The 13,496-nt window shown below is 30.8% G+C and overlaps 2 protein-coding genes across 2 annotated transcripts; one reads left to right on the forward strand and one right to left on the reverse strand.

Moving 5' to 3' along the window:
- The first annotated feature begins 5,871 nt into the window (after nt 1-5,871).
- Nucleotides 5,872-6,503, forward strand: LOC107028881 (glutaredoxin-C1-like). The gene has a single exon (XM_015230124.2). It carries the CDS (start codon nt 5,931-5,933, stop codon nt 6,321-6,323), a length of 393 nt encoding a protein of 130 aa, XP_015085610.1. The 5' UTR covers nt 5,872-5,930; the 3' UTR covers nt 6,324-6,503.
- Nucleotides 6,504-9,946: 3,443 nt separating this feature from the next.
- Nucleotides 9,947-11,401, reverse strand: LOC107016698. The gene is made up of 2 exons (XM_015217093.1): nt 11,194-11,401; nt 9,947-10,110 (listed from the first exon to the last, which is right to left on the reverse strand). The coding sequence occupies exons 1-2, from the start codon at nt 11,399-11,401 to the stop codon at nt 9,947-9,949; spliced, it is 372 nt and encodes a 123-aa protein (XP_015072579.1).
- Nucleotides 11,402-13,496: the final 2,095 nt, after the last annotated feature.

The raw sequence follows: 13,496 nt of genomic DNA on the forward strand, positions 1-13,496 counted from the left end.
CTTAATTTAAGGAGGAAATCACACCTTTAACAACTTTTGGATATATCTATTCTAATAACTTTTTAAAAAATTCAAAACAATAAATAAATTTCTTCCATTTATATTTTTTCCGGAATTTCGAGATCTTTTTCTTCACATTTTCATGTTTAGAGAACAATGTGTATCTCGCACTCTAGTTGATTGTTGCTTTGTTAAATATTCTGATAAAAGTATATTGTTGTTTTTTAACTAGATACAAACCTTCATTTGAAAATCTTACATAAATCAAAATTATTAAATATGGATCAAGATACGTGCCTTTAATTAATGAATTTGATGCATGCATCTAGTTTCATTGAATGTATTTGATCTATTATATACGTGTATCTGATACATACTTTGTGACTTAGATGTATTAATTATGTACCAGCTACATGTATCATTTATCATATATATGAATTTGAAACTTGCTATGTATATGAAGTATGTATTCAATTATTTGATATTATCAATGAAATTTGAATAGATAAATATGTATTTTGGCTTTAATAGGTCTGCATCAATGAATTTGTGATTATCATAATACCACAAAGGTTAAATTCATCGGTGACTTTCTAAACTTGGCATCAATTTTTACTAAACACCTCAATTAAGTGATGTTTATTTTAGACACCTCATTTAGGGTTCTGTTGTGTCATTTTGACACTTTTCTGACAATAAATAAAAAACTAAAGGAGAGTTTAATACACTCGTTGATGACGCGGCAAACAATCAATTAATAATTACATGTGTTATTTTCAATTAAAAATAATTATAAAATCTATTTAATAAATAAATTAAAAGTATTATTCTAAGAAAATCTCTTATTTCATTACACTCAAAACTCTTTTGTGTTTTTTCTAAAAAATATTTTTTTTCTTTTATTATTATTCATATTTATTCATCTTCTTTCTTTTTAGTATCATTTTTTGGAAAGAAAAGAGGGAGAGGAAGAAAAAAGAAGAGAATAAATATGAAAAATGGGTGTTGGTATCTATTTTTCCGGCAAAAAATGGAGGGAGGAGATGATAGATTTAGATAAGTAATACAACGAAGAAGAAGAAAATGACTTAAAAGTGAATTTGAATAAAAAATTTGACCTTCATTGAAGGAATTTAAGCTTTTAAAAAAAGATAGGGGTGGTGGCTTGAAAAATAGAGAAGAAGAAGAGAAAATAAAATTAAAAATTTCTAAATAAGTCTTTCACGCGTTATTGTTGAGTGTATCACACTCACTTTGACATTTTAGCAAAAAGTGTCAAAATGACACAACAGAACCCTACATGAGGTGTCTAAAATGAACATCGCCTAATTAAGGTGTCTAAATAAAAATTGGAGTCAAGCTTAAGAGGCCATTGATGGATTTGACCTTCCACAAAAGTGTGATATACAATGATCTCGTTGAAATATGACCAGATTACATAACAAGAACGTTTTAAATTCTGATCCTAAGTGATGACACTTTGTTTTTAATAGAAGTCTTTGTTTTTCAATAGAATTTAACTGAAATTTGAAACTTGGATAAGGATCTATAGCTTGACTGAAATTTGAAACTCTTCAACACGATCTTCTTTGAAGAAGACATAGTTGATTGATCGATGAAGAAAACAAACCCTATAAGTGATAAACATAGAGAAAATGATTGAGTTTTTAAATGTAAAAGTAAAAGTAAAACGTTAATCGTAGAGTTAAAATGTAAAAATAATTAGAGTGTGTTTGGTATGAAAAATGTTTTTCAATTTTCTCATGTTTGGTTGGAACAAAAGTTTTAAAAATGTTTTCCAAATTAACTCATTTTCCTCAAAATTAAGGAAAATGACTTCCCTTCAAAAATTAAAGAAAATATTTTCCAAAACTCTCATCCATGGAAAACATTTTCCTTCATACCAAACACACCCTTAATGAATCCTAATTTTAAGAAATGTGGGTATCTGATTATATCTTCAATAATAATTGGTACAAAATATTAAAAATGGTAATATATGTAATTGTTTAAAAGTAGTGATAAAGTTAGTACATATATTATAGTAATGTATGTCTAGTAAGATAGTTTTCCCTATTTTATTTTGTATTACACTTACATTATTATAGATTTCATGATATAGAAAGTTAATCGTCTACTTGTAAATGTTTTATTTTATATTCATTTTAATTGTATTAATATTATAAATTTAACGTATCGAACACTAATATTTAACGAAAGACTTTTGTATTAATGTTAAATTTTCAATCTTTTTGAAGGTTCCTACTCAATTAACGTTTTAGCTTATCACAGAGATAAGTGAAATCACATTTGATTTTTTCCCCCAAATATTGTGTAATTGTGAGAAAATCGAAAAATAAAAGAAAATTTGAAAAAAAAAATCAGTAAAATATTGAAATAAAAAAAATCGACTTTATGTTGATTTAATTTATAAATTTACTCAATTAACATGATTAATTTAATTATTGAGAAGTGCTAAATGACCAGAAAATTTGATCAGAATATAGTTGAAAAACTTAAAAACTATAATATTTTTTATTTTAAAATAAATTAATCTTTTTTTCATTTTTTAGTTAAAAGGTATTAAAATTAAAAAAATAAAAATATTTTTAAAATATAAAATAACATAAAAAGAATATCATTCTAACCAAATCCTAACGAAGTTTTCTACTCAAAAATATTTTTTCTTAATTATTTTTCAATACAATATCAAACCAACACGATCTATATAGACCTCTAGCTCCGCCCCAAACTTGTGCATTTAAAACTTTGAAAACAAGAGCTACTCCTATGAGTAATATATATTTATTAATTATAGAAACAAAAACTTGGCTAGTCATAAATATTATACATATATATAATTATAGAAACCTAATTGTACCAAACTAGACTTGTTTACTTTGGTATAGATCCAACATGATGACATTTATGCTTACGCAATGTGTTTACCTACGACACAATTAAATTCGACGGCGGCGGGCGCACCCAATCCTTAAATTCTCCGCCGCCTAACTATGCAAATTAAGGCTTACACGAAATAATCTCGTCCATTTGTAACACGTTTAAGATTATAAGATGATAATTTTTTTTTATTTTATATTATTTTTTATTTTTATTTACTTGTTCATTTTTTTCTTTTATAGTTATTTTTAATTACTTGTCTATTGTGATAAATTAAGAAAATGAGGTAAAATGGTAAACTAGTAAAAGTTTTTATCTACTTCATAATTAATGGGAGGTAAAATGATAATTCGTTGTGTCATTAATTATTTTTTAAATAGATGTGTCAATTCAAAAGTGGACAAGTAAATAGGTACAGAGTGAGTAGTTGATTACTTTTTCTTTTTATATGTATATTAAGAATTTATAAATAAAATAATAATTTTTCTAATTTTTTAAGAAAATTTTTCAGAATTTTACAAATAAATGTGAAGACTTTGAAAAATATTTAATTACAATAATAATATAAGAAAAAAATAATTAATGTCTTCTTGATTTAGTAAGGTGGAAAATTAATATTTTCTTTTTTCCTAATTACTTGTCTACTTTTGAATTGACACACCTATTAAGAAAATAATTATTAACATAACGAGTTGACCTTTTCACCTCTATTAGTTATGAAGTAAATGAATTAAAAAATATAAGCTTTTCAAAAAGTTCAACCTTTTTCAAATTAACTAATCGAGAGTAAAGCTGTCAAAATGGACTTAACCCGCTAGGCCGGTCCAACCCAACCATTAAATTAAATGAGGTTGAAAATTAATTTTTTTAAACTCATTTAGGAACAAGGCTTTTTAGCCAAACCTCATTTGGCTCGCTGGCCTCTTAAATCCAGCCCGAAAGCCTCATAGGCTAGCCGTCGACTGTGAATTTTAAAAATATTTATTATATATATTTTAAGTAGTATTTTACTTACTAAGATTTTATCAATAAATATTTTTAAATGTATCAAGACTATAATTTTTACATATCTTTTACATTCTAGGTCATTAGCCACTAAAATTTCGTATTAGCCCAAATTCATTACTCAATTATAACTATGAACTTTTGACGTCTTTTACCTTTATATCTAATTTTTCACTTCTTCTTTATTGTCTTATTTATAAAAATATTGATTATGTAATTATTTTTGCTCCGATGATCTTATGAATGTTGTATCTTGGCAATTATGTATTTATTTTGTAAATATATTCACTGAACTATGTGTAATTAGTGAATGAATTTATGTATGTATTGATTTCGTGTTCATCCGATATCAACGTTCGTATATTTTCTAAGAGGAAAATGTTTTCCTTTTTTGATTGAAGGGTCAATCCGTAGCTCGCTTAGGGCTGAGTTTGATTGCTATTTTATAGACCATTTAATTAATAGGATCAATCCGTCCCAACCCATTAACTTCTAGCCTGTAAGGATTGAATTGGGTTGGGTTAGCACATTTTGACAACTCATTGAAAAAGATGTATTGTTACCATATATAAATATTCAGTACAATAAAAACAACTTTTAGCGGCAAAAAATAGACACATTAATAAAGAATGTTAAATTCCTTATCGGCATTAGTTAAGTGTCATTATATTCAATGTCGCTAAAGTCTTTAGGGACATATACAAATAGTGCTAATTGCCACTAAATATACATACTCTATTTAACAACAATTGCTAATTAATTGCCGCTAATACTCATTTTTTATGTAGTAGTTACTCATATAATAATATGTATACAACTCTAATACATAATTATATATTATAAATATATTATTTTTAAATAATATAAATATATTACATATACGTACAACCATTTAACTAAAAAGTTTTGCTACGTGATACATTTATGTAAGATGCTCGAATATAAATATGTGGAACCCCAAAGGAAAAGTTCTTAAATATGGAGCAGTAATTGATATACAAATACTTTGCTGTCGATAGTATCTCTATTTAATTTTGCGATGTACCACTTTTCAATTGGTAACTTTATTAGTTTCTCATTAATCGGTGTAGTAGCAACTAGCAAGACTACTCCAAATCTGAACTAGAAGACTCACATTGGAACACTGAGTATGAATTTTTTTTTGTTGGGAGCGTCATCTCTAAATGAGTCATGCAGTGCTTTATTCGAATTTAATCGAGGCTCTATTACATATTCGAACACCGTTCAATTTTTTTGTTTATTAGCTTCTATCAATTAAAATAATTCCACTTAATCCATGTGAGTGAGCTTCTATACTTAGGTAAAATTGTAACAATTAGTCGATTTAAAATTTGAAATTTGAATATATCGTACTTTTTAGGATGTTAAAAAGGTACTTAACAACGAATCCTCTCAAGAGTAAGACCTTTATTAAATGCAAATAAATAAGACTTAATAGTATAAATCAATATACGTATAATAGATATTTGCATATACATTTCTATTACTTCAATATGGTAAATTAAATTTATAACTTTCGCTTTATAAAACCATTTTATATTTATGAGACATATGTTTTCTTATATGTATGTGCCTTGTATTTATTAAAAAACATTTTATTCTTCTAAGTATAAAATTACTATATAATATGAATTTTGATTTAATGTAGCTGAGAGGGAAAGCCAAAAAAAGAAGAAATATAGATGTATAACACTTCATCTTAATTCCAATTATTCCAACTATATATTGCTTTTTGCAATTAATTGCAAACGGCCACGGGCTATTGTACACCTTTAGTATTTAATGATTCATTTAACACAAAAAAATTAAAAATTTAATTGTACATTACCTACATTCCATATCTTCCATGCACAAAATTAAATTCACGAAAATAAAGACCTCCCCCACTCCATTATATATATATATATATATATGTATTCTACTTCCAATTTGTCATCACTCAACAAATTAATAATATTCCTTAGACGACTTTTTTTATTTTTTTTATTTTTATAGTGTTCAAAATGCAATATCAAGAATCAAATTCATCTAGGGGGAATCACCGAACCACAAGGGTGAAGCGAAGGTCATCGTGTTCGGACTCATTGGAGAGGGTGGTGAAGCTAGCATCCGTGAGCGCGGTGGTGATATTTAGCTCGAGTAGTTGTTGCATGTGCCATGCAATGAAGAGGTTGTTTTGTGAGCTCGGTGTGAACCCAACGGTGTACGAGTTAGACCATGACCCTAATGGAAAGTCAATGGAGAAGGCTCTTTCCAAGCTTCTTGGGAATTCACCCGCGATTCCAGTTGTGTTCATAGGTGGTGAACTGATTGGCTCGATGGATAGAGTTATGGCCTCTCATATTAATGGATCTCTTGTCCCTCTTCTCAAAGAAGTGGGGGCGCTTTGGCTTTAATTTCAAATATTGTGAATTTTATCGATGCATGGGTGGCTCTAGGATAACGCAAGTGAAATCCACAAATTCTAAAAGGAGCCAAAATATGAGGCACTATATATTATTTATATATAATATAGTATAATTTTTGTGATTATAGTGAGTAACTATTAATACATCTTCTTTTATTATTAAATTAAATAGTATATTTATCTTTTTAACAATTTTAGTTTTTATCCCTTTATATATAACCGTTCCCTTTTCATATTTATGGGGTGGTTTCACTTTTTTATTCAATCTAGTTTGTCTGATTACTTAATTTTTATTTGTCATATCTATACTTAAAAGAAAATATTGATATTTCTTAATTAGGAGATTTTCGAGTAGTAAAGAGTTTAATATCATAATTTTTTTTAAATATTTTAATTATGTTGATAAATTAATTGTCGAAACAATATAATGTTACTATAACAAAAATAATTTTTAGCGGTATTAAATATTGACATTAACAAAGAGTGCTAAAGCTTTTACTAATATTAGTTAAATGTAATTAGAACCAATATTGCTAAAGGTTTTAGAGACATATATCAAAAATAACAATTGCCACTAAAAATATATATTTAATGACAATTAAAAATTATTTACTGCTAATAATTTTTTTTGTTTTAGTATGTACTCCATACTCGATAGGGATGATTTAAGGCTGGGATTTAACTATGGATACAAGTGCCAACTTTGGGTAAAGAGAAATGGGTAACAACCTCTAATTAATAAAGGGACTTATTTCATAAATAGATATACGAAATAAGTTTTTATTTATCATAAGTGACAATACTATTCAACTTTTCAAAATACAGCAAGCCAGCAATAATATTTCATGCGACCATCCAAAGCAAATTTTTGTTTGATTTTTTGAGCAAAATAGAAAATAGAGAAAACGCTTTTATATTTTATGTAAATTATTAGTTTTATTTTAAAATTATTGACAATCTTTAATTCTTCATTATTTAATTATCTAAACATAGATATATCATATGTCAAATGACTTAGCAAGTGTTTTCGAACTCTTGTTATAAGAGCATGTGTCTCTTAAACTTGGTGAGATTTTAGAGGTATATTCATTCATTTTGCACGATCTGGAGTGTATCAAATTTAACTAATCAAGTAAATGAATATTTTAAAGCCGTCAATAATGTAAAAATAAACAATAATTTGTATCAAATTTAGAAGAGTTTTCAATAATTTTGGATAGAAAATCCTATTCATTCCATATATTAATGAAGCCTAATTCATTCAGAGTAGGTATAGAGAGGCTTACCTCTTCTGTTTTGTAGTAATATTTAATTATATAATAACATCCACTCTATTAGACTTGGACGGTTGAAAAAAAAAGTTCAAATATTTTTTCATAAATTGTATTGGTACTATAATATAAAGCGATAATACACAAGTATCCTCTTAGCCTATGTTCGAAATTTCCGAGACACATTTATATATACTAAAGTCCTATTACCTATTTGAACTTATTTTATTAATAATTTTCTATCCCTTTTCGGCCTACGTGACACTATCTTGTGTGCCAGCGCTGATAGACTTTTTTTTTTTCAAACTAGTACCACGTATATAAAATAAGTTCAGGATGGTAATAAAACCTTAGTATAATATAAGTGTGTCTCTGAAATCTCAGATATAGATTGAGGAGATACTTGTGTATTTTTCCAAATACAAAACATTACTTTTCATGATTATATAAGATTTTTTTAAGTAATAAAATAATAAAAGTATGATAGTATTATATTGAGGACACATGAATAATACATATACATGAACACCAATAGCAAGTAAATATATAAATTTTGGCTATCTATTTTATCAAGAAACTATTAATTATATTCACCTTCACGATATTCTCCATTAATGATTATGTAATATAATTATTATTTTATTTAAGCTACTCTCGATTTTCATATATCTATTGATAAATAAAAATAATTTTATCACTCATTTTTTTAATATTTTTTTAGTGTTAGTTAGAAAATTTGTGTAATAATTGGACAATTCCCAAATTGAGCATTAGACATGATTATTCGAGCACACTTAATTGACCACTTAGAGCACATGCATCAAAAATGTCATGATCTAGACTGTCGTGAATGGCACCCACATTAACCCTCGGGGGAGAGAACCATTATTACAACTCAACTACACAACTTAACGAAAAGATAGGCATTTAAAGATACGAAGCAGGTTTAAATGTCTAAAGAAAATCGAAGTTCCCATATAATCTGGAAATTAACAAAAAAAAAACTACCAAACATTGCGGAAAACCATCCCTAGAACCTGAAAGTCAATGTACCGATCCACATTTTCAATCACGAGTAAATATGACAATTCAATGGTACTTTTATGGAACACATACCTAAACTGTTAGTATACCGAAATATGGTACCCGATCTAAATTAGTGTGTCAAACGTGGCACCCACCCAATATATGCGCCAGAATGTGGCACCAAATCCAAGTTAGCGTGTCGAAACATGACACCTGATCCATTCAGCACAACCACAATCACACTCATATGTAAATTCTCATAATCATACAATCAAGTGTTGATCATGACATACATTTACTCATTCGTTCTCATTTGATTAGGTTCGATCAACAATGTTTCAATCACATACATACATGAATAACAATGAAGCAATTACCAACATATATTATGCAAACAAGAAATCAACTCATCTCCTACTTCGAAACCAAGCTTGAATCACTAAGACACTTGAATTTTTCCTTTTCGAATTCTTTCCACTTGTTCTAGGTATAAAAATAACAATTTCATGCAAGGATCAATTAATTAAGGTCTACTTACCCGGATTATAACAAACCTAATATCCCAAGACCAAACACATGATCGCATTGTGCAGCTAGGGCTTTTCCCCACCATCAAATTCAGTTCACCCTCCAATAATATTTAACCAATAATCTATGTTCTACGAATCGAAAATGAAATTAGGGGAGTAAAATCCTTACCTTTAACACCTAAAGTCGTGAAAAACTGTCAAGAAATCACTTGGGATCGTCTCTTACCTATTAAGAGTGAAACCTGGAGAAAAATAATGTTTTTGGGATTTAATTCCAACTTAAGTCGCAACTAGCCTGCCTTAGCAGGCCCCAACCCGCCATAGAGGCAAGGCCCTGACGGGAATAATCTCGTCACAACTTCTTACACGGAGACAGAGAGTCGGAATTTGATTTCCAACCCCCATTTCACAAAATACCTCAATCCATGACGTTCAAAACTACCATTTCACGCTAAGATTAGTTTCGAGAGTTTCACTCGTCCAAATTTAATTCTGTAAAGTCGTAGGGGTTAAATCTTAGCTATCTACTCATGCAATCAAATTCATTATTTAATCTCTCATTCATTATCAGATTTTTCTAGGCCTCATGTGACTCAGAATTCGTTCAAATCTAGATTAGGCTAGGAAATTTCAAGTTACTACCAAAAATTTTCCCCGTTGAATTTTCTATAATGTTGGGAACATGTTGTTACAATAGATACGAATTTACCCGTCACTTGTCCTCAAGTGACAAACTAGGAAAACGACTAAAGTAATATTGGAGTAGTATCTGAGTCGTCGAACAACTAGAGATACTTGTCTCCCATGTCTTTTTCGATTTTCGAAGCAGCTTCCTCAAATGGAAGATACTTCCATTGAACCTTCACAGACTTAATCTCTTTGATTCTCATCTTTCGGACATGGCGATCTAGAATTGCAATCGATTTCTCCTCATACTCAATGTCTTTATCTAACAACACTCAGTCCCACTTTATGATGTAATCTCCGTCTCCATGTTACTTCTTCAACATGGATATATGAAACACTAATGAACTCTAGATAATCTAGGTGGTAAAACCAATATGTAAGCCACTAGCCCTACACAATCAAGAATCTCAAAATGGGCTGATGTAACGACGATTAAGCTTGTCCTTCTTGTCGAATCTCATCTCCCCTTTCATGGGTGATACTTTAAGATTAACACTCTCACCAGTCTGAAATGTCATGTCTTTTACCTTATGACCTGTATAGTTCTTTTGTAAACTTTGGGGTGCTAAAAGCTTAGCTTGGATGCTTCTTACCTTATCCTGCGTATCCTTCACCAAATCCATCCCCAAAGGTTTTACATCTCCCACCTCAAACTCTCATACGGGGGATCTACATCCCCTCCCATAAAGTGTCTTGAATGGTGCCATGTCTATGCTATATTGGTAACTATTATTATAGGAGAACTCACACCAACGGTAGAAACTTATTCCAATGTCCTTCAAAATCAATCACACACGCCCTCAACATGTCCTCTAACACTTGAATGGTTCTCTCTGACTGCCAGTCCTTTCGTGAATGGAAAGTTGTACTAAAAGTGAGTTGAGTCTCAACTCACCATGTAATTTTCTCCAAAAATTGTATGTGAACTATGTACCACGTTCTGAGATGAATCAAACTTTCAATCCATCAATCATTATCCAAATAGAATCAAACTTTCCCAAAGTCTTTGGGGAGATTAACCTCAAAATCTATGGCTATCCTTTCCCACTTCCATTCCGAAATTGACATTATCTGAAGCAAACCTGCAGGCCTTTGATGATAGTACTTTACTTGCTGACAGTTTTAGCACTTAGCCAAAAAATCAGCTATGTCATTCTTCATGTCAGGCCACTAATAAAGTCACTTCAAATCTCGATACATCTTGATCACATCTAGATAAATGGATACCATAACACATGAGATTCTTTCAGCAATTTTTGAATCAAATCATCCACTCTAGGAACACAAATCCTTCTTTTAAAGCTAAGCACACACCCCATATCTAAAGTCGCATCTTATGCCTTGCCAAACACTGTTTTCTTTTCTAGCTCATTCAAATTCTCATGCTCAAATTGTTTGGCCTTGATATCTTCAACAAATGTGGCCCTCACCTCAATGCTAGCTAACACTCCACCTTTTTCCAAGATGTCAAACTGCATAAACTTAAATTTCAAGGTTTGAATTTTCTTAGCCAAAGGTCTATTGGATACACTCAAGCAAGCTAAACTACCCATTATCACCGTCTTCTAGCTCAGTGCGTTTGCCACTACATATCCCTTACCCGAATAATATTAGATGGTGACATCATAATCTTTAAGTAACTCCATCCCTCTTTGTTGTCCAAAATTCAAATCCTTTTGCGTAAATACATGTTGTAGACTGCGATGATCTAAAAACACCTCACACTTGACACCATAAAGGTAATACCACCAGATCTTAAGATCAAATGCTATAGCTGCCAACTCTAAATCATGTGTAGGCTAATTCCTCCCATGCACCTTTAACTACTGCGATACATAAGGTATAACATTCTTATCCTACATTAACACAACATCCAAATCCGAATGTGAAACGTCACAATAAATAGTAAGATCTTTACCTTCAACCGGTAGTGCTAGAATAAGTGTTCTGGTCAAAAGAGTTTGGAACTTTAGAAAGCTCTTATTACATCTTTTGGTTCATTTGAGAAGTACCTCGTTCTTGGTCAACCTTGTTAGATGTGGAAATAGAATCAAAGTTTTTCACAAATCGATGATAGTAGCTAGCTAGCCCAAAAAAACTCCCAACTTCGATCACAAAGTTAGGTCGGACCAATTCTTATCCGCTTTAATCTTTTGGAGATCTACCATTACCCCTTCCGTCGAAACTACATGCCCCCAAAAGACAATTGAATCCAATAAGAACGCACCACGTGGAAAATTTGGCATATAACTTTTGTCTCCGAAGAACACCCAGAACAATACAAAGATTGTCGGCATCCTTTTCCTTACTCTAGGAATAAACCAAAATATCATTAATAAAGACTATCACAGAAGAATCCAGAAATGGCTTGAACACACCATTCATCAAATTCATGAAAGTTGCAGGCGCATTGCTCAACTCGAATGACATTACTAAAAACTCATAGTTCTCGTCATATGTCCTGAACGCCGTCTTTGGTACATTCTCAGGCCTAATTTTTAACTAATGGTAACAATATCTTAGATCAATATTAGAGAAAAATGAAGCACCTTGCAACTGGTCAAAATGATCATCTATTCGAGGTAACTGATATTTATTTCGAATGGTGACCCTATTCAACTGTCGCTAGTCTATGCACATCCTCATACTACCATCATTTTTCTAAACAAACAAGACATGAGCACCCCATGGGGAAGTACTAAGAAGGATGAAACCGTTATCAAGAAGTTCTTGGATTTGAGTCTTACACTATCTCAATTCTACCGGGGACATGCGATACAGATGGATAAAAATAGAGCGGGTACCAGGTTCTAAATCAATGCAAAAATCTATATCTCGATATGAAGGTATACCAGAAAAATCAATAGGAAGCACGATCCTAAATTCAGACACTACAGGATTAGATTCAATAGAGGGAGACTTAATTAAACCTCAACATCCCGAATATATGTCAAGTACGCGAAACACCCCTGCCCACCAGATTCCTAGACCGAATTAAGGATATGACCTTAGCTATCTTAGGCTTATACACCCCTTCCCACTTTAATTTTTCCCTATCTCTAGAGTCACAAATTTCGTATTACAATTCAACACAACATAATAGGGGGACAACCAAGTCATGCCTATGATTATATCAAAGTCAGTCATATAAAAAATAACCATATCAACCCAAGTTTGGAAACCCATAAACATAACAGAACAAACACGATACACATGGGTGACTATGAAAAACTCTCCAACTGGGGTAGAAACATGGATGGGGGCATCAATTACATCACAAACGTCTTTAAATTCCTAGGCAAATTGAACTGACACATATGAAAAGGTAGATCCCGGATCAAATAATACATTATCCATTCGGTCACAAACAAGAATAGTATATGTGATCATTGCATTAGATGTCTCTGCCTCAGTATTGCCCGAAAAAGAATAAAATTGAGCTTTGTCATCTTGACGGACAACCTCCTTGCCGCTCATTACCATTACCCCGACCTCCACGACCTCATTGATTTCCTTTTCGCCCACCTTCTGATTGTCCTCTACTATTATTACTATTGCCCGTGGGTAACACTCTCTAGTATGTTGCTACGTTAAATCCAGCATGAGCTGTTGGGGATAATCTCTCCTCATGTGGCCAGGTTTCTCACA

Source organism: Solanum pennellii, chromosome 1, assembly GCF_001406875.1.
Source record: "Solanum pennellii chromosome 1, SPENNV200".
Taxonomy (NCBI): Eukaryota; Viridiplantae; Streptophyta; class Magnoliopsida; order Solanales; family Solanaceae; genus Solanum; species Solanum pennellii.